General features: G+C 40.1%; 1 protein-coding gene across 3 annotated transcripts in view; it reads right to left on the bottom strand.

The window, feature by feature from the left end:
* Positions 1–3,355: 3,355 nt before the first annotated feature.
* The window catches only part of gnaz (guanine nucleotide binding protein (G protein), alpha z polypeptide), a 104,800-nt gene continuing 87,443 nt past the window's right edge, over positions 3,356–20,712 (bottom strand). For all 3 annotated transcript variants that reach the window (XM_060908389.1, XM_060908388.1, XM_060908390.1), the window contains one exon: positions 3,356–5,107. In XM_060908389.1, the coding sequence (XP_060764372.1) occupies positions 4,763–5,107 (345 nt within the window). In that variant the 3' untranslated portion in view covers positions 3,356–4,762. The remainder of the gene's footprint in view (positions 5,108–20,712) is intronic.

Here is a 20,712-nt window from a genome sequence, read left to right as displayed (position 1 = left end):
AATAATGGATGACTTCGCGTTTGTACAGCTGCTGCTTCTCGTCGTTTAAAAATGGCGATCTTTCGCGGTCTTGTTATTGTTGTCGGTCTTAACAACTCCGCTCCCCCCCCTGCTGACGTAAGCGGTTCTTTCCTCTGGCCCAGCAGAGAGTTGGTGCTAGCCTGGAACCGTTTTTTCTGGCCCCTGAGCCAGTTCTTTGTCAGTGGAAACAGAAAACCCGGTTCCAAACTAAGTACTGGCCCCGAACCAGCCCTGGAACTGCTTTGGTGGAAAAGGGGCATCAGTCACGCCTAGGGGTAATTTAGAGCCAACAGTTCACCAGGGTATGTTTTTGAGAGGTACGGTAGGAGGAAACCAGAGAACATAGAGGAAACTCATACATAGGCAAAGGTGACTAACAGAAAATTTCACACAGACCTAAATTACCTGACCTCGTTAATTAAAAATGAGTCAGGGTTGGTGTCAATGACAAGCCAATGTAGCAAAAAAACTGAGTCTAGTTACTGGGACATGCACAAGTCTTGGAAAGTTAAGAAGGAGGATCCAACTGGGGGTTCAAATTGGGTTCAAAATGACTATAAATACACACAGTGCTGTGCAAAAGTCTTAGGCACATATAAAGAAATGCTGTCGACCAAAAATAGCTTAAAAAATGAAATGAAATGTTTCAACATTAAAAAAAATACTGTAAACAGCAGTCAGTAAGCCATAATTAATGAAACAAAGTCAATATTTGGTGTGAGACGACCCTTTGCTTTAAAAAAATAATAATAGTAGTCTGAGGTCCAGTGAGTGCAGTTTTATGCGGAAATGAGCTGTAGGTTTTACTGAGCATCTTCCAGAACCAGCCACAGTTCTTCTGGACACTTTTGGTGCGTTCATGTGCTATGGGAATTATGGTAAATACCAAACGCCGACATGGAAAGCACACATGAACGCCCCCTCTTGTGGTATTTTCCACTGGGCAACTCGTAGAAAATTTTGATACACGAGTTGCCGAGATGAGATGAACTTTAACCTTTTCAACATGGTGGCGAGCGGTACAAGACTAGCTTATGAACCAAGAAAGAAGTGGTTTTCACCTACGGAAAGCTGACTCTCACCTTTTAAACGAGTCATGTTATGTATATTATATTATTATAATACGTATATTATAGCCTAATACAAAATATTCTGTGGCTGGTTAAAGAATGCCAACAATGATCTAGATACTGGCTACTCTCATTGTGGCTACAGCCAAATTTCCAAAAACTGCGTGGCATTCAATGTGTTAAGAAAATCTCTACTTGTCATGATCAGGAAATATTCAGCATTATTTACCTTTTGATAACTCATATTCCTGCTGCAGCTGATGAACAAGGCAATCTATAATTGTTTTAACCAAATAACAGGCCTGATTCTGAATCTGGTCCACCATCTTTAATTTGTCAACAACAGCAAAAAGCATGTGAACACAACACACTGGTAAATACCACTTCCCAACTGGAAAATATCATCTTCCCATAGCACATGAACGCAGCATTTAACTGTCACACTCGCTTCTTCATTTTGCACCAAAACTTTTGCACCAGTAGCCTTCATTATGTTTTCTTTTTTAATCTGAAAAGAAAGCGCTCTCTTCTGGAATATGCTGCTCAGATACAAACTTTTTTTTTCCTGTAACATTTAATTTTGTGCTGGAAAAAAATGAACGTTTGGGACTCTAAAATATTTTTGTAATGTTTTGACTCGATAATGTACTGTAGAAGTCATAAAATAGAAATCTATAACAAAGTTTGTATGAAGAAAAAAAATAGGATGCCTAAGACTTTTGCATAGTGCTGTATATTGAACAGCTATTCCACAAAATTGAGTCGTTCATGAGCTGATAGCTGACGAGGCGCATAGCACCGAGTTGTCTATAATCCATGTACGATGAGATTGAGTGGAATAACTGTTTTATTCTATCCACATTCACTGGATTTTAAGAAACAGGGCATTTTAATTTTTTTTTCAAATTCGATAAATAAAGACTTTATATAAAACGTCCGACAAAATCATTTCCGCTTAGAATGTAAACAAATTGGCGAAATGACAGGAGCAATTTGTGAAAAATGCAATAATTCTCGAAAAATAATAAAAGATATGTTCTTACCATCAAATACTTTTATTACATATTTTGTTGCTTTGTTTGTATTTTTGTGGGTTTTGTTTACGAGTTTTTATTTCGTCCTCGGTTGGTTCAGCAACACGCTCTGACATTTTGTTTTTCTCTACTCATGGTATATGAGCTGATATCCTAGTAGTAGAGTCGCCAATCAGACTGCACGATTGCTCATATACAGTGAATGTGGATAGAATATGACTATATTTTCATCAATACAGCTTCTAACTAGAAGTATAATTCTGCCTTAAAACTTCTAGAGGTTGGACCGAGGAGACAGAATGATACCAATTCAGATTAAAGATAAAAAGTTTGTGTGTTCAGCTCCATGATGACGTTTGTGTTAATAGAAGACAGTAAGTTTTACTTTGTCCTAAACCACGTCAGCACATTTGTCTAAGAACACTGAACAACTGGATGTAGTTTGTGGCAGGAATTCACAGAAAAGATTTTGGATGAGACAAACTTGTTTGCAAACATCAGACGCCACACATGTCTTGGCCAGTTGACGACATTTGTTTATAAGTGAACAATTGTGCACATTTGAGTTTTCACCAAGATAATAATTTAAGTAAGATGCACAATCCCAACATGCATACACCTTTCTCAGTACATAATACAACTAAAGGTTAAAGTTGTGTGATTTGGGTGATCATGTGACCTGAAATCCTCGTCTACAGTATCCGAGATCACCTCCCAAAGAAAACACTACACAAGAAGACATTTGCATAATCTTTTTTATTTATTTATTTATTTATTTATTTATTGTTTTTCTTTTATCCTTTCTTTTAAATATTTTTCTGTTTGTTTTCAGTGGACATCATGTAAAGTCAAGCCTGAAGCCCTTAGCACGGGATGGTTGCACATCATCATCATCATCATCATCATCATAGCTGAAGAGAAGGAGAAGGATGAAGAAATGGAGGTGAAGAAAAGGGGCGTGGTCCTGTTTTTCTTGCTGATCACGTCTACGAATGTAGGTGATTTTTTTTTCCTCACAAACAAACAAAACAATGCACCTCACATACTATTTACACATCATACCGAGAACAACGTCCACTCAAAATGACTGCAGAACAAAGAGGAAGGTTTCATTTGTTTATATAAGACTCTGTTTATATATATATATATATATATATATATATATATATATATATATATATATATATATATATATATATATAATTTTTTAAAATCCTTTTTTGGTGTCTTTTTGTTCTTTATTTTTATTTTTTTTTTCTTTTGTTGCAATCACCAGCATATCATTCACATATTGGATCCCGGTATGAACTGGATACAAGTTACCGTCTCTGCTTATAGTTCTCTTTTCAATAAATACCTCTGAAAAACGGCTGTACAAGTGTACACAGTGTTTTTGATTTTGATATATGTCTATATATATCTATATATATATATAGATATTTATATTTATATTTGGGAGTACATTTATAAAATCAAAAATATAAGTAAACAATTCAAACTATAATTTATTAAAATTACAAAGTAATAAAATCATGCATATTTGAATGTTTTTGACATTTTTAAAGTAAAACCAAAATGGTTTCAGGTGGATCTGTTATTTACTTCCATTTACATTGGCACTGTTTGTTTTATGTCTGTTTTGGAAAGAGGAATGAGCTTAACGAAACACTTAATACTCAATGTTCAGACGTAACACTCTTGGGGAAAAAATTGGAAATTTGCTCTCAAACTGGAATCGAAATACGTCAAAATAATTGAGGCAAAAAAGAAAAAAAATACAAAAAGAAAACCAAAACAGCATTTTCTGTGGGTGATATGAGTGTTAACATGTTAATTATTATTATTTTTTTAATTTAAAAAAAAAGCTGCATTATTTTTTCAGTACTGTTCGCTGGCAGTTTTCACTTTTGGAAGGAAACAAAAGGAAAATTTTTTTTTAAAACTGATAATTTCACAGGACTTTTGTCATCTCGCTTGTGTAGATCATACTGTATATACTCTAAAATGGTCATTTTATTGAAAAAAATGAAACTCTTTTAAAGACTTGTTAAAAACCTTATTCCAAAGTACGTAGTATTACTCGAGTCATGTAAATCAAACAGCCTAAAAGGCCAGAAAAGAAGAGAAGAGAAGAGAAGAGAAGAGAAGAGAAGAGAAGAGAAGAGAAGAGAAGAGAAGAGAAGAGAAGAGAAGAGAAGAGAAGAGAAGAGAAGAGAAGAGTTCAAAGTGTGAGAACAGTGAAGTCTTGCTCTATCTTAGAGGTTTGGTAAGCCGTAAAGGAATTGATGGAGTGACGGTCTTCTAAAGGTACCAGAGTTTCCATGTTAAACAGGTACTTGATGATAGATTCCAAGTTTTCTGTGAGTAAACAAAAATGCGTGTGTGTGTGTGTGTGTGTGTGTGTGTGTGTGTGTGTGTGTGTGTGTGTGTGTGTGTGTGTGTGAATTCAGTGCAAACACATGTATACCAAGGTTGCAAAATTCTTAACCATTAACTTTTCACGGTTAATAACTTGAGCGAGGTGGCAGCACCTACCCTGTCCCCATTCTCCTCATGGTTCCATGGCACTACAACAATCAAGTGAGGGAGGCCAGATACATGTCTCTCTCCCCTAGACCCCACCCCCTGGTCCTGGTCCTAGCACAGGCCGATGTACTTAAGATTATTCTGGATAATCACGTCCGTGACGGCATCGAACACGAACTGGATGTTGCTGGTGTCAGTAGCGCAGGTGAAGTGCGAGTAGATCTCCTTTGTCTCTTTGTTGCGATTCAGGTCCTCAAACTGGCGCTGTACGTACACGGCCGCTTCCTCATAGGTGTTCTGGCCCTTGTAGTCGGCAAAGCAGACGGTCAAGGGAATGCGCTTGATCTTCTCAGCCAGCAGGTCCTTCTTGTTGAGAAAGAGGATGAGCGAGGTGTTGGTGAACCAGTTGTTATTGCAGATGGAGTCGAACAGACGCAAACTCTCTGCCATGCGACTCTGTGGGAGGTAGATAGACAAGTAGAAGATAAGAAAACTCAAACAAACACACAGGGACAGAAATAGATAGAACCAGACCGAAAATCAATTGAAGAAATGTCTACCCCTGCCCCAAGCTCTACCCATGCGCCTTCATAACGTATAATACTGGTCTGCTAAAAGATAGTCTGCTGGGCCGCACTGCAGCATTTCCCTTTCTTCAATATTCATGATTTAACTTGTCACATAATTATCAGGTTGATTGGGAGGTGAGAAATGCAAAACCATTGCAGAGCTGTGGAGAACAGAGAGATAAGGAAGATACCGTAGTTGCACTCTTGATTTTGTTTTCCTGGTTCTGAGCCCTCTTGAGAATAAAGAAACAGACTTATTCACAACCTGGGTCTCATTAAACACATTTTTTTGTCTGGGTCTCGATACTCTGAGTATGTAGCTCATTAGTTAAAGTCTTGGTCCGATTCTCATTATTCAGAGTCTGCCCAGATAGCGCGCGTGCACACACACACACACCTAATCATGTCAGCAGAAACTGCATTTCAGCAATGTCATATGCAGCCCATATGCTAAATAGGAAGGCACCGGCTTTTTTGATGCATATCCTTAATACCGAGCTTTTAACAGTTATAGAAAGGTTGAAATATTGATTTAGACGTTGACTGTTGCCCAATTAAGCAACCCAAAAAAATAGATTACCGGTATGTTTATTAATCACAAGAGGAAACCTGTGTGAAAGGAACTTGAGCTGAATCTGATTATCGCATTGTAAGAGTGTGGAGATTATATAAATCATCAGTACGAGGAGGTGGTGTCTTACAATACTGACAGATTCAAATCACACATTATACTCAAGGATGACTGAAAGCAGCAGATGGTCAAAAAACAATGATGTACCAACGTCTTCCCAATTAGTAAACATGCTGCATGTAACAACGTTGAGACATAAAATGCTCACCTCATTTGGATATCAATGTGTTGTCTGGGTTTCTGTGTCTTACTTCTCATAGTCTTTGTCTGTAGAGTTATAGTCTAGGTTTATAATAATAATAATAATTTAAATTTATATAGCACCTTTCAAGAAACCCAAGGACACTTTACAATTATAGACAAAGAAAAAAATATAGCTCATTATGCAAAGCCTTGGTCTGGGCCCCACTTCTAAAAGTCTTGGTCTTTAAAAGATAGTCTGCTGGGCCTCAATACTCCAAGTCTTGGCCTGGGCCTCAATACTCCAAGTCTTGGCCTGGGGCTCAATACTCCAAGTCTTGGTCTGGGGCTCAATACTCCAAGTCTTGGTCTGGGGCTCAATACTCCAAGTCTTGGCCTGGGGCTCAATACTCCAAGTCTTGGCCTGGGGCTCACTTCTGCAGGTATTGGTCTGGGGATCACTTCTGAAAGTCTTGGTCTGGGGATCACTTCTGAAAGTCTTGGTCTGGGGCTCACTACTCAAAGTCTTGGTCTGGGGCTCACTTCTGAAAGTCTTGATCTGGGGCTCAGTGCTCCAAGTCTTGGTCTGAGGCTCACGACTCAAAATCTTGGTCTGGGGCTCACTACTCAAAGTCTTTGTCTGGGGCTCAATACTCAAAGTCTGGTCCAGGCCTCTCTACACAAAGTCATCATGTGGGGTTAATTACTCAGAACCTCGGTTTAGCTTTGGGGTGTGTTACTCAGGAGTGAGATCTGGTCTGGGGGCTTATTACTCAGAGTCTTGGTTGGCTAGCTTAATTACGTGAGTTTCTGATCTGGTGTTTACTACTCAAATTCTTGGTCTGAGGATCCGTTACTCAGGTCTGTGCCATTAGTCTGGGTCTTACCTATAGTTAAGAATCTTGTTCTTGTTATTCAATTCTAAGTTTATGGTCTGAGTTTTTCAAATAAAAGTCTTAGTTTGGGGCTCATTACTTGGAGTCTTGGTCAAGGTTTAGGTCTCTTTACTCAGAGCCTTGATCTAGGGCTCATTACTGATAGTCTTGTTCTCATTACACAGGTCTTGGTTTATAATCTGGGTTTTGTTACTCTTGGTCTTGGTCTGGAGAGTCTTGGTCTTGGTCTCATTACTCAGGTCTGAGTTTATGGTCTAAATCTTGGTACTCTTGGTTTGGAGAGTCTTGGTCTCATTACTCAGGTCTGAGTTTATGGTCTGAGTCTTGGTACTCTTAGTCTTGGTTTGGAGAGTCTTGGTCTCATTACTCAGGTCTAAGTTTATGGTCTGAGTCTTGCTACTCTTGGTCTCATTTCACAGGTCTGAGTTTATAGTCTGAGTCTTGGTACTCTTGGTCTTGGTTTGGAGAGTTTTGGTCTTGGTCTCATTACACAGGTCTGGGTTTATGGTCTGGATTTTGCTCCTCTTGGTCTTGGTCTCATTTTGCAGGTCTGGGTTTATGGTCTGAGTCTTGGTACTCTTGGTCTTGGTTTGGAGAGTTTTGGTCTTGGTCTCATCACACAGGTTTGGGTTTATGGTCTGGGTTTTCCTACTCTTGGTCTTGGTCTGGAGAGTCTTGGCATTATTGCTCAGATCTGGGCCTTGCTACTCAGCATTTTGGTTTGAGTCTCATTATTCAGAGTCTTGTTCTCATTATCATTGGTATCACTACTTACTATCACTTCTCACAATGAAGACATGTATCAAGACTCTTTTCTGTCCTGGCAACTAGGTAGTGGAATAGACTTCCCCTGGCTGTCTGAACAGCTGTCAGTCTTTCATTGAAAACTAAACACTTATGTCTTCACCAAGCACTTGAATTAACACTTCTATTTAAAAATCCCTTGCCTTGAGTGTTTTCCTTCATATTGTATTAATTTTCTCCAACAGGGTTGCAGCTCAATGGTATTCTTAGTCCCTGACCTAGTGAACTAGCATGAGGCTATGTTTTTAATAGATACTATAAAGCACTTCTATAAGTCGGTCTGCTTAAAGGCATATGCTAAATGATGTAAATGTAAACATAGTTGGGGTGGGAATCTGGTCTGGGTTTCATTATTCAAAGTCTTGGTCTGAGTGTCATTACTCAGAGTCCTGATCTGGGTATCATTCCTCAGGAGTGGTATCTGGTCTGTGTCTCACTATTCAATGTCTTGGTTTGAGGCTCATTACTAAGAGCCTTAGTACTTAGGAGATTGGTGTTGGTCCTATTATTCAGAGTCTCATTACCCTTGGTCTTTGTCTGTCTATCATTTCTCAGTCTTGGTCTGGGTCTCAGTGCTTACTCTTGAGAACTTTTGAGAACATTTGAGACCACATAAATGTGTCCTTCGTCTTAGTATGGGTTTTATGTTCAGGCTTTTGGTCTGGGTCTTGAAAACGACAATGTTAGTCTGGGGTTTGTTCCTCCATCTAGGTCTGGGTCTCCGTGTTCATGTGTTGATGTCTGTATCATCATTTATAGTCGTGCTCATGTCTGGGTCTTGTTATTCAGTATCTTGGTCTTGCTCTGAAATCCATCTGCCAAACCCTTCATCTGGGTCGGGCTCATTATTTATGGACTCAACAAAACTACAGTCTCTTTATATTCATCCCTCCATTATCTATAGCACTTATCCGGCTGGGTCATGGGGGAACCTGGAGCCAATCCCAGCTGACTTTGGGCAACAGGTGGGAAACACCTTGGGCAGAGCGGCAATCCACTGCAGGGCTGAAAATAATCTCCTACTTGGTAAATTAATATACATTAGGGGAATATTGCAAGTCACTTCCCTCTAACTAGCCGGTTGGATGAGGATTATTATAAGTTCATCCGGCCAACAGGCCAGTGAGCTTATACCATCATGTGCTGTCCGTTGTTTGTCCGTCATCCATCTGGCATCATCCATCTCATCTCATCTCATCTCATTATCTCTAGCTGCTTTATCCTGTTCTACAGGGTCGCAGGCAAGCTGGAGCCTATCCCAGCTGACTACGGGCGAAAGGCGGGGTACACCCTGGACAAGTCGCCAGGTCATCACAGGGCTGACACATAGACACAGACAACCATTCACACTCACATTCACACCTACGCTCAATTTAGAGTCACCAGTTAACCTAACCTGCATGTCTTTGGACTGTGGGGGAAACCGGAGCACCCGGAGGAAACCCACGCAGACACGGGGAGAACATGCAAACTCCGCACAGAAAGGCCCTCGCTGGCCGCTGGGCTTGAACCCGGACCTTCTTGCTGTGAGGCGACCGTGCTAACCACTACACCACTGTGCTGCCCTAGCTTCAACCTAAATTTGCATAATTGCAATTAATAATGAAGATATGGAGTAATTAAGCCCTAACGAGCAGTTTCCACACAAATCGCTTCTTCTTCCTCAATTCTTCACCGATTTTGATTCTTTCTGGCATGAACGTAGGGGTACCTAGAGTGCATATAACTTCTACCCAGATTTGCTTAATTACAATTATTAATGGAATTACGGACTAATTAAGCCTTAATGAACAGTTCAACAAAAATCACTTCTCCTCGGTCAATTCCTCACCATTTTGGATTCTTTCTTTGCAAATAGGTTGCTATTCCTAGGGCGTATATAGCGTCTATGTATAGCTTGTATATAGTGTATATAGCTTGTAACATTTATTGCACACTTTAGACCGTTCCTTCTGGACTAGATGGGGCCGGAGTGAGCTACACTGTCACCGACGGTCTCGTTTTATCACCAAGTTGGATTCTGTTTCAGCTTGTTCTCCATTCTGGAATATCTGAGCCGACCAGTTAAAAATGTGATTTTGAATGTTCTTGACTTCATCTCTGGTAAATGCACACTAACAAAAAGCATTCAGCGATATTTTAAGCTCTCAGTGTCTGGTGCAATGTCAGAGAAACATACTCTCCATTGCTTTGTAAACTGCAGAGAGAAATGTGTTCTTTATCCAAATTTTCCTCTTAAAGCATGCATAAACCTGAATCTTTATGCACTAAATCCTTTCACTGACACTAGCTGACTGTTTCTGTAATGATCACATCAGATTCTGCTGAATATCTCATAAAAAAAAAGATGCTTTTTTTTTTCCAGGTATTAGTGGGATTAGCCGAGCTGTTGAAATAGTCTGATGTTTCCAGCTGACTCGTCACGTTCTGAGGTCACTGTTATCAAAACAGTTTATACAGCGATCAAGGCTATTCAGGACTACGCCAGCTGAGAAAAGCAGAAATTCTGAGTTGAGATTAGAGTGTAGCTTTGTATACAGAAATGTGTATTTAACATTTATGGAAGGAGTCTCCAGTGTCAGTGCTTTGTAACAGGCAGTAAGTTTTTCAACATGGAAAAATCTTCAGGACACAGGAGTTTGCACTTTGTGGGTTTTTTAGTAACAAGACAAGCTGCTGTTTTTTGTTTTTTTAAATTAATTTATTTGTTTGGTTGGTTGACCGCAAGCTAGCCTAGTGGTTAGCATGTCTGCCTCTTGACTGGGAGATTGCGAGTTCCACTCGCGGTCAGGTCATACTAAAACCATCATAAAAATGGTACCTACTGCCATCTGGCAAGGCACGCTGCAATACAGATGTGGCAGGGAGTCAAACTTTCACGATTACTAGAGGACTAGGCCCCCAATGTAATCCTAGCTGTATAGGCGAAAGGCCGAGGGCTATAGAAGTGGAGATCGTGCCACCCAACACACCTTAAGAGCCTGGTTAGTACTGGGACGGGAGACTGCCTGGGAAGACCAGGTCCTAGCACAGGAAGGACTTTGACTTTTGACTTGATATATTTGTTTATTTATATTTTGCCGTTTTATTAACTTCAAGAAAGAGAAAAGAGAGACACTGGTGAGAGAGGACTGTCTGTAGCTCCTATAGTCGTTAAATGTAACTAATAAAACGGATTATAAAAATCCAATTTGTCCTGTTTCCATTTTCTTAAAATGTTTTTGCAGAAATGTATAACACTCCAAGTTATTTTAATGATGCTGAAAATCTCAGTGTCAAGTTTGATCTTGGCTCAGTGAAATAAATTGTCTGTGTATGGTGTACAGATTAAATTAATTTAAAAATCATAAAAATCATATGCGCAGAGAGAGAGAGAGAGAGAGATTGCTAACACACTGAACTATCATAATAATGTTATATAACTGATTTCCTTTCAAATATTTATCAAATTTACCCTCAAAGAGCAGAAATCTTGCTTTGTTTTGCTCCTCTCAGGCAAAATATCCCCAAACCAACATGAAGCACACAACAGAAAAACACCATCTCCGGTGATAGCGTGTCTAATGAGGGCAATTTGGATGTTGATTCATTTAGATTTCAACACGGCACTATATCTCCAGTCAGGATATTAACCTATGTTTCTGTTGCCCTGCTCAGATCCTTATCTAATTCAATTAGTCACCTGCACATGTGCAATTATCATGCTGCATCTCAAATATTAATGCCCACAATAACAGTGGCACAGAACTGGATCTGCGAAACGCACAAATTCACTGAAACTCCGAACCATTTCAGTGTCGCAAAACACAGCAGAGCTGAATGTGAGTCATTATGCAGCTGTAGCACAATATCAACGTCCCTGGGGTGTTTTACTCAGGTTTATACCAGAACAGGATTAAATATAACAACAATACGGTGTTATCTTACATACGTACCTCATATACCATTTCAGTCAGAACATCCTCAAATTTCATTTCTTGGTCCACTTGATTTGTGTCTTGCGAAAGCTAAACAGTCCCTTCACGTTTGGGTTTTATAGCTAAAGGCTTGTAATCCAGACATAGCTACATTGTTGTTGTTGTTGTTGTTGTCATGTTGATCAAAAGAATAAGTGAATAAATACTCTAATGGCTGCTTGCGTGGTCTGATGATCATGTAAGCGGTCATAGGTAATAACAGGACAGATCAATATATGCATTTAGGTAGTTAATAAAGTATATTAGTACAACCCCGATTCCAAAAAAGTTGGGACAAAGTACAAATTGTAAATAAAAACGGAATGCAATAATTTACAAATCTCAAAAACTGATATTGTATTCACAATAGAACATAGACAGCATATCAAATGTCGAAAGTGAGACATTTTGAAATTTCATGCCAAATATTGGCTCATTTGAAATTTCATGACAGCAACACATCTCAAAAAAGTTGGGACAGGGGCAATAAGAGGCTGGAAAAGTTAAAGGTACAAAAAAGGAACAGCTGGAGGACCAAATTGCAACTCATTAGGTCAATTGGCAATAGGTCATTAACATGACTGGGTATAAAAAGAGCATCTTGGAGTGGCAGCGTCTCTCAGAAGTAAAGATGGGAAGAGGATCACCAATCCCCCTAATTCTGCGCCCACAAATAGTGGAGCAATATCAGAAAGGAGTTCGACAGTGTAAAATTGCAAAGAGTTTGAACATATCATCATCTACAGTGCATAATATCATCAAAAGATTCAGAGAATCTGGAAGAATCTCTGGTGGGGTTTACATTAGACCGTATCAGCGGATCATCAGATTAACGTTTTTAAAACGATTAGTGTGCACACAGCAATGCCAATACACGATTCGCGTGCACATAGCAACGCCAATACACGGATACGCTCGGCTCCGCAGGCATCCTGCGCTCCAAATCACTCCGCCCTGAACAGCGAGTGCCCTCTGGAGGGTGCGCACTCCGGCCCTGCGCAGCTCACAGAGTGCGCGAGTATAGCGCACGAGCAGTGATTTGGGACTGAGCCGCTGTGTGTGTGATCTCAGTGCATGTCGGGCATGCGCGTCACTTACCACTTGCAAGTGGAAGGATGGCAAGCCTAAAGACAATCATAACTACACAATGGGCAGTATTTGCATCAGTATTTGCAGTATTTTCATACTTTTATACTCTTTAATGAAAGGTGATACAAGGCGGAAGTCCGTGCCATTTTTCAGCAGTCGCGTCACATGACCAACGCCAGCGAATCAGGAAGGTGGATGTCACAGTGACGTTGTCCAATGACGACGCCAGCTAGAGCTCAGCACAGTGTATCCGCGTATTCTCAATGTTTACACAGCACCGGACCAGACACGATTTGGATTGAATACGTGGACCCTGGCGGATTCCCGTTTCCCGGCGTTTCCAGGCGTTTTAATGTAAACGGACAGTGCATCCGCGAAGAAAACGAGACAGATACGGTCTAATGTAAACTTGGCCTCTGTGCGTAAGGGTCAAGGCTGGAAAACCATACTGGGTGCCTGTGATCTTCGGGCCCTTAGACGGCATTGCATCACATACAGGCATGCTTCTGTATTGGAAATCACAAAATGGGCTCAGGAATATTTCCAGAGAACATTATCTGTGAACACAATTCACCGTGCCATCCGCCGTTGCCAGTTAAAACTCTATAGTTCAAAGAAGAAGCTGTATCTAAACATGATCCAGAAGCGCAGACATCTTCTCTGGGCCAAGGCTCATTTAAAATGGACTGTGGCAAAGTGGAAAACTGTTCTGTGGTCAGATGAATCAAAATTTGAAGTTCTTTATGGAAATCAGGGACGCCGTGTCATTCGGACTAAAGAGGAGAAGGACGACCCAAGTTGTTATCAGCGCTCAGTTCAGAAGCCTGCATCTCTGATGGTATGGGGTTGCATTAGTGCGTGTGGCATGGGCAGCTTACACATCTGGAAAGACACCATCAATGCTGAAAGGTATATCCAGGTTCTAGAGCAACATATGCTCCCGTCCAGACGACGTCACTTTCAGGGAAGACCTTGCATTTTCCAACATGACAATGCCAAACCACATACTGCATCAATTACAGCATCATGGCTGCGTAGAAGAAGGGTCCGGGTACTGAACTGGCCAGCCTGCAGTCCAGATCTTTCACCCATAGAAAACATTTGGCGCATCATAAAACGGAAGATACGACAAAAAAGACCTAAGACAGTTGAGCAACTAGAATCCTACATTAGACAAGAATGGGTTAACATTCCTATCCCTAAACTTGAGCAACTTGTCTCCTCAGTCCCCAGACGTTTACAGACTGTTGTAAAGAGAAAAGGGGATGTCTCACAGTGGGAAACATGGCTTTGTCCCAACTTTTTTGAGATGTGTTGTTGTCATGAAATTTAAAATCACCTAATTTTTCTCTTTAAATGATACATTTTCTCAGTTTAAACATTTGATATGTCATCTATGTTCTATTCTGAATAAAATATGGAATTTTGAAACTTCCACATCATTGCGTTCCGTTTTTGTTTACAATTTGTACTTTGTCCCAACTTTTTTGGAATCGGGGTTGTATTTATTCTATCCACATTCACTGGATATGAGCAATTGTGCACTCTGATTGGCTACTCTACTACTATCAGCTCATATACCATGAGTAGAGAAAAACAAAATGGCGGAGCGTGTTGCTGAACCAACTGAGGACGAAATAAAAACTCTACTCGAAAACAAAACCCAAAAAAATACAAAAAAAGCCCCCAACAAAATATGGAATGAAAGTATTTGATGGTAAGAATGTATATATTTTTCATTTTTCAAGAATTGTTATTATTATTATAGCATTTTTCACAAATTGCTAGTGTCATTTCGCCGGTTTGTTTACATTCTAAGCGGAAATGATTTTATCAGATGCTTTCTATAAAGTTTTTATTTATCAAATTTGGAAAAAATAAAAATGCTCCGTTTCTCAAAATCCAGTTACTGTGGATAGAATAAAACAGTTATTCCACTCAATCTCATCATACACGGCTTATAGACAACTCGGTGCTACGCGCCTCGTCGGCTGTCAGCTCATGTACGACTCGATTTCATGGAATAACTGTTAAAAATACACAGGTGATTATAGAAAATCGCGTGTACTGATTAGTCGAGAAATTCCGACTATTTCTCGATAATCGCCTCAAGTGACTCGGCAAAATGGCGGCCAATCGCCTCACCGTAACTGAGGAAGAATTACAAATGATGAAAGAAAATGCTGTTCCTAAAAGCACTAAAGATGCTCTAAAGTTTGGTCTAAAACTATTCAAAGGTAAAGTGGAATTGTAATTTATTTCATTGATTTCAAAACAAAGTATTTTATGCAAATTGGTGTAGATAAGTGACACAGGTCTGCGCCGCATCGTTATTACATTCGCATGCCACTTTAGAAGCTTGAAATAAATTATTATTTTGAATATATTTTTTTAAAAATAATCACCTGTGTATTTATACTAAAACAATTATCCACCTCAGGCTCAGTGAATATCGGTGAATAATAACCTCAACTTCGTCTCAGTTATAATTCAGCGATATTCACTTCGTCTGCTGTGAATAATTGTTAAATAGGGTAAAAATCTGAGCAGTAGGCTAGATCCTGTATATAATCGTTGTAATATACCTGTACACATATAATGTGTGCATGTCAAGTGTTCAAGTGCAAAAGCCAACAACCTGGAAAAAGCTGAACCTGTACCATCGGCGGACTGACACTGGTGCCATCTTTCTGTTCAACAGGTTTGTTTTAACACAAAACCAGACATCTACAGTATAAAATCCTGCTATTTTTTTGTGTGTGTTTTTGTTTCAGCAACTGATATCTGCCGTGTTCCTTTTTCACAGATTCCAACAACTCTATTTCAGCTAATCAGCTCTCTGGAACTACAGTAGATGTGCCAATGATTTGTTGACCTTTCTTGGTTCACTCACTAAATTGGCATTTGTTTCACCAAATAATGCATCAAAACATAGAAAACTTCAATGATGTACAGTTCTGTGCAAAAGTCTTAGGCGCATGTAAAGAAATGCTGTCGACCAAAAATGGCTTAAAAATAATGAAATGAAATGTTTCAACATTAAAAAAAATACTATAAACAGCAATCAGTAAGCCGTAATAAATGAAACAAAGTCAATATTTGGTGTGAGACGACCCTTTGCTTTAAAAACTAGAAAAGCACTCGGAGTGCGCAGACCTCCGCCAAGAATCCTTTAAAAAAATCCAGGATCCAGAAGGTGATCCGGATCACCGCCAAAATTTAATGGATTGTTACTTGTGCCCAGTCACACCTCTGGAAAAAATTTCAGAGCAATCGGTTCATTACTTTTTCCGTAATGTTGCTAACAGACAAACCAACCAACCAACAAACCAACCAACCAACCAACCAACCAACCAACCAACAAACAAACAAACAAACAAACAAACAAACAAACAAACAAACAAACAAACAAACCAATGCTACCGAAAACATAACCTCCTTGGCAGAGGTAATAATAATAACTAGAATGCATTTCTGGAGAAAATGCGAACGTGTGCTTGCTCAGGTGCGCCGCCATGGCGACCCGGCAAGAGAGGCGACTGCACGCCCACACGACAAGTTTTGTGCCAACACGCAAAAGTTTGGCCAAGACACAAGGTGGATTCTCATACGGAGATGACAGACTGGTTACAGGGACATCCCAGAGCATCACTAACATGAAAATGTAGATGTAATTCTAAATCCGTAAAGAGATATGACCCAAAACACGTTTTTGCTCATTGTGGCACCCCCTAGTGGCCAAATGACACAAAATTTGATGAGGGTACATGAACTGGTGCCGAAAGTCATCTCAACAAATATGGTCTTGATACGTCAAAGCGTTTCTGAGATATGAGCAAAAATACGTTTTTGCTAATTGTGACGCCCCCTAGTGGCCAAATGACACCATATTTGATGAGGGTAGTTTGGATGGTTCCAAAGTCATGCCACTAAATATGGTCTTGATAAGTCAAAGCGTTTCCGTGATATGAGCTCACTTCCTGTTTGGTGGCTTCGCCATCGATTTTGATTGGCTGCCACGGACGAACGCTTTGACCTATGAGAGCGAAACAAATATCATTCATTAGGCATGCACTGGAGATCATGTGTGCCAAGTTTTGTGATGATCGGACAAAACATGCGGCCAGAGTCACTCTACTTTCACTTTGGACAAAATTCAAAATGGCGGAAAATCTAATTAGGCAGAGAATGACTTCATAGGGTGCGTTGGAATCGTCTAGCTCCAAGGATTCCAACGGTACCAGACTTATGAAAATTGGACATACGGATCAAAAGTTACGTGCATGAACGCATGTAAGACTGTGATCAGTTGGTGGCGCTAGAGCGTGAGACGTACCAAAATGAAACTTGATGAAATCAATCAGGGTCCACTCCTCTATCAGTGTACCAAGTTTCATGACTTTACACCTTACGGTTTGGCCTACAGAAGGAAAAATCTGTTTTTTGCGTCGCACGCCCATTCATTTCAATGGGGAAAAAATTAATCCTTTAAAAAAATCCGGGATCCAGAAGGTGATCCGGATCACCGCCAAAATTTAATGGATTGTTACTTGTGCCCAGTCACACCTCTGGAAAATATTTCAGAACAATTCGTTCTTTACTTTTTCCGTAATGTTGCTAACAGACAAACCAACAAACAAACCAACCAACCAACCAACCAACCAACCAACCAACCAACAAACCAACAAACAAACAAACAAACCAATGCTTCCGAAAACATGACCTCCTTGGCGGAGGTAAAAATAGTAGTCTGAGGTCCAGTGAGGTCAGTTTGATGCGGAAATGAGCTGTAGGTTTTACTGAGCATCTTCCAGAACCAGCCACAGTTCTTCTGGACACTTTGACTGTCACACTCGCTTCTTCATTTTGCACCAAAACCCAGCAGCCTTCATTATGTTTTCTTTTTTAATCTGAAAAAGTGCTCACTTATGGAATATGCTGCTCAGATACAAACCTTTTTTTTCCCTATAACATTTAATTTTGTGCTGGAAAAAAATGAACGTTTGGGACTTTAAAATATTTTTGTAATGTTTTGACTCGATAGTGTAGAAGTCATAAAATAGAAATCCATAACAAAGTTCGTATATAAAAAAATAGGGGCCTTTCCAATTGTCTGAATAAAATGAGTTGCATTTACACAGGTTTGTTTGGTTTTTTTTTTCATACAGCCAGCATGATTTGAAAGAGTCCCAGAATAAAAGCAAATTGAAGTTGAGGCAAATAACTTCAAGTTGAGACCTTCAAGCTCAGAGGCAGTGAAACTACTCACTACACTAAGCAGCCATTTTTTTTAGCTCTTCAAGGACTAGCAAAAGCAAGAGTGAAAAGCATTTATTTTCCTATTCTTTCATTTTTATTTATTTTCTTATTCAATTGCACCATTTATTTTCTCATTCTTTTACAGATTTATTCTATTTTATGGCATTGCTGTGACTCCATAGCATTGCCTGTTTTTGCCATCAAAGGTGATGGAATACTAAAGCTGTCCACCAAATTTCATCCAAATCCGTTCATTACTTTTTGAGCTACGTTGGAAAAAGACAAAAAAATCCTGGATCCACATACATATCTGGATTTGCATCAAAATCTAATCAGCGGCAGCTGTCCGTCACTAGCGATGATGACTGCTTCATTAGGATGCGTAGAAACGCAGATGGGCCACGAGGCCTACACCAGAGAGACAGAGTCACCCGCGGCGGCACAAATGGCCAGGCCGAGCCGCCACGGAATGTCTGGCTTTGTGAGCTCTTGCATACTATTCTCCTCTCCTAACGAAGCACCTTGCACAATAAGGTAAGACAAACAATGTCATGCCCCCGTCATGTTGTCTCTCTGGACCTCCAGATCTGATGCCAAGTGGTGCACAAAAGTGCCACAGACCTGATGGGTATGGAAGCTGCCCAGCAGTGACAACTGACTTGCCGAGTGATGCCATCTGTTGGCCATTTGAGTGGCTCTTCCACATGCCATCTGGTGGTGTGCCATTGACCCTGTTGGGTTCATCTGCCCCATTGCACCAAAAAGTACCCTGCTACCAGTACCTTATTGATGATGTACTATTTAACCTATAGCTGGAACCCAGGCATGGTGATTAAGGGGTAACTCCACTTTCCCCAATACTCAAGTCCTCCCAGACCTGAAACTCACCACCAGTTGCAGTTTAAAGTCACGCCGAGGACTACCAAAAAAATCTAATCAATTGTTCCTTGACCCATGGTCCACCTTTCCTCCAAATTTCATCCAAATCCGTTCACTACTTTTTGCATTATGTCAGGAACAGGCAAACAAACAGAGGCAAAAACATAACCTCTTCCAACAAAGTTGGCAGAGATAACTATGGCTTATATTCCTGACTAGCTTTTTCTGAGAGGCCAATTCTGTTAAACTGACCTTGAATGTAATAAAATAAATTACTTTTCTATACATTTATTTACATGGCAACCTGTGTACAGTTGTAGCAGGAGGACGGCTTTATTTAAAAAAGTAAACATCCATCCATCCATCCATCCATCCATCCATTATCTCTAGCCACTTTATCCTGTTCTACAGGGTCGCAGGCAAGCTGGAGCCTATCCCAGCTGACTACGGGCGAAAGGCGGGGTACACCCTGGACAAGTCGCCAGGTCATCACAGGGCTGACACATAGACACAGACAACCATTCACACCCACATTCACACCTACGGTCAATTTAGAGTCACCAGTTAACCTAACCTGCATGTCTTTGGACTGTGGGGGAAACCGGAGCACCCGGAGGAAACCCACGCGGACACGGGGAGAACATGCAAACTCCGCACAGAAAGGCCCTCGCCGGCCACGGGGCTCGAACCCGGACCTTCTTGCTGTGAGGTGACAGCGCTAAACACTACACCACCGTGCCGCCACTTTTAAACTCTCACCTCTAAAAACAATACATAACATATTTCTGAGTTTCATTTCAAGAATATTTTCTCCTTCAGTTTTTTTTTTCATTATAATAATTTAAATTATGCATGTATTGTTGTGAGCATTGACTGTCTGCAAAATTTTTTAACACAAGTTAAATGTGAAGTTTATACAAGGGTGTAAGTGGAACGGCGGTAACATAGAATGATAACTGCCTCGTCGTAAAACAATGTCGACACCCCTGAGTCCTGGTTTTAATTAATGCTTAGATTCAATTATTTAACCTTGGAGTATGAGCCTGAATTCATTCGTTCACTCAAATGAATGAATGTAATACAGTAAAAGGCTATTTTTATTCATCTATAAATGAGAAACATGACTGAAATTACTGTTATCGGATATATTTAGCTATATAAAATTATGCAAAACCCCAAGCAAAGCAAAGCAAACACTCTTCTATCAGAGAGTCTTTAAAGGAAAAATCCATCCAGAACATCTTAAATATTATTCTTTATAAATTACATAAATTAATCCTCCTAGATTTACTTACTTGTAGTACATTTCTAAGTTGATTTTTCCAGTTTGAGCTTCTCTTATTGACTTTGGTTAACAGTTTCGTATGGTCCCTATGCCAATCGGACTACCATTTTATCTCCGGTTCAAGAGAACAATGCAGTGGCACTTTAGTCCTTTTGACTGTCTAGCTGTTTCACTTCCTCCACCGTACATTCTGCTCAAACACACCCACTTACAATGCTTCAAGTTACCGCAGTCAATATCATCGCACTCGCCTTCGTGAAGATCGCTGACTAGCCAAGCCAAGCCAAGCCAAGCTGAGCCAAACTGAACCGAACCAAGTCTCTGCCATAACTCCAAACAACTCCGTCATATTCTGGGACTTCGACATGTTCTCCAAAAAATGTCTCTGCTACTTCCAAGCTTGATTTCTCATTATATGATGTCGAACATAGCTTGAAAATAAATAACTAAATGTAAATCCAATGTTCAGATGTTCTACAGGAGAAAATGGATCATCACAATTGTATGCTGCAT

This window comes from Neoarius graeffei, chromosome 25 (genome assembly GCF_027579695.1).
Source record: "Neoarius graeffei isolate fNeoGra1 chromosome 25, fNeoGra1.pri, whole genome shotgun sequence".
In the NCBI taxonomy this organism is placed as follows: Eukaryota; Metazoa; Chordata; class Actinopteri; order Siluriformes; family Ariidae; genus Neoarius; species Neoarius graeffei.
Note: the sequence above shows the minus strand (reverse complement) of the source record. Positions and strands in the feature narration are given on the sequence as shown.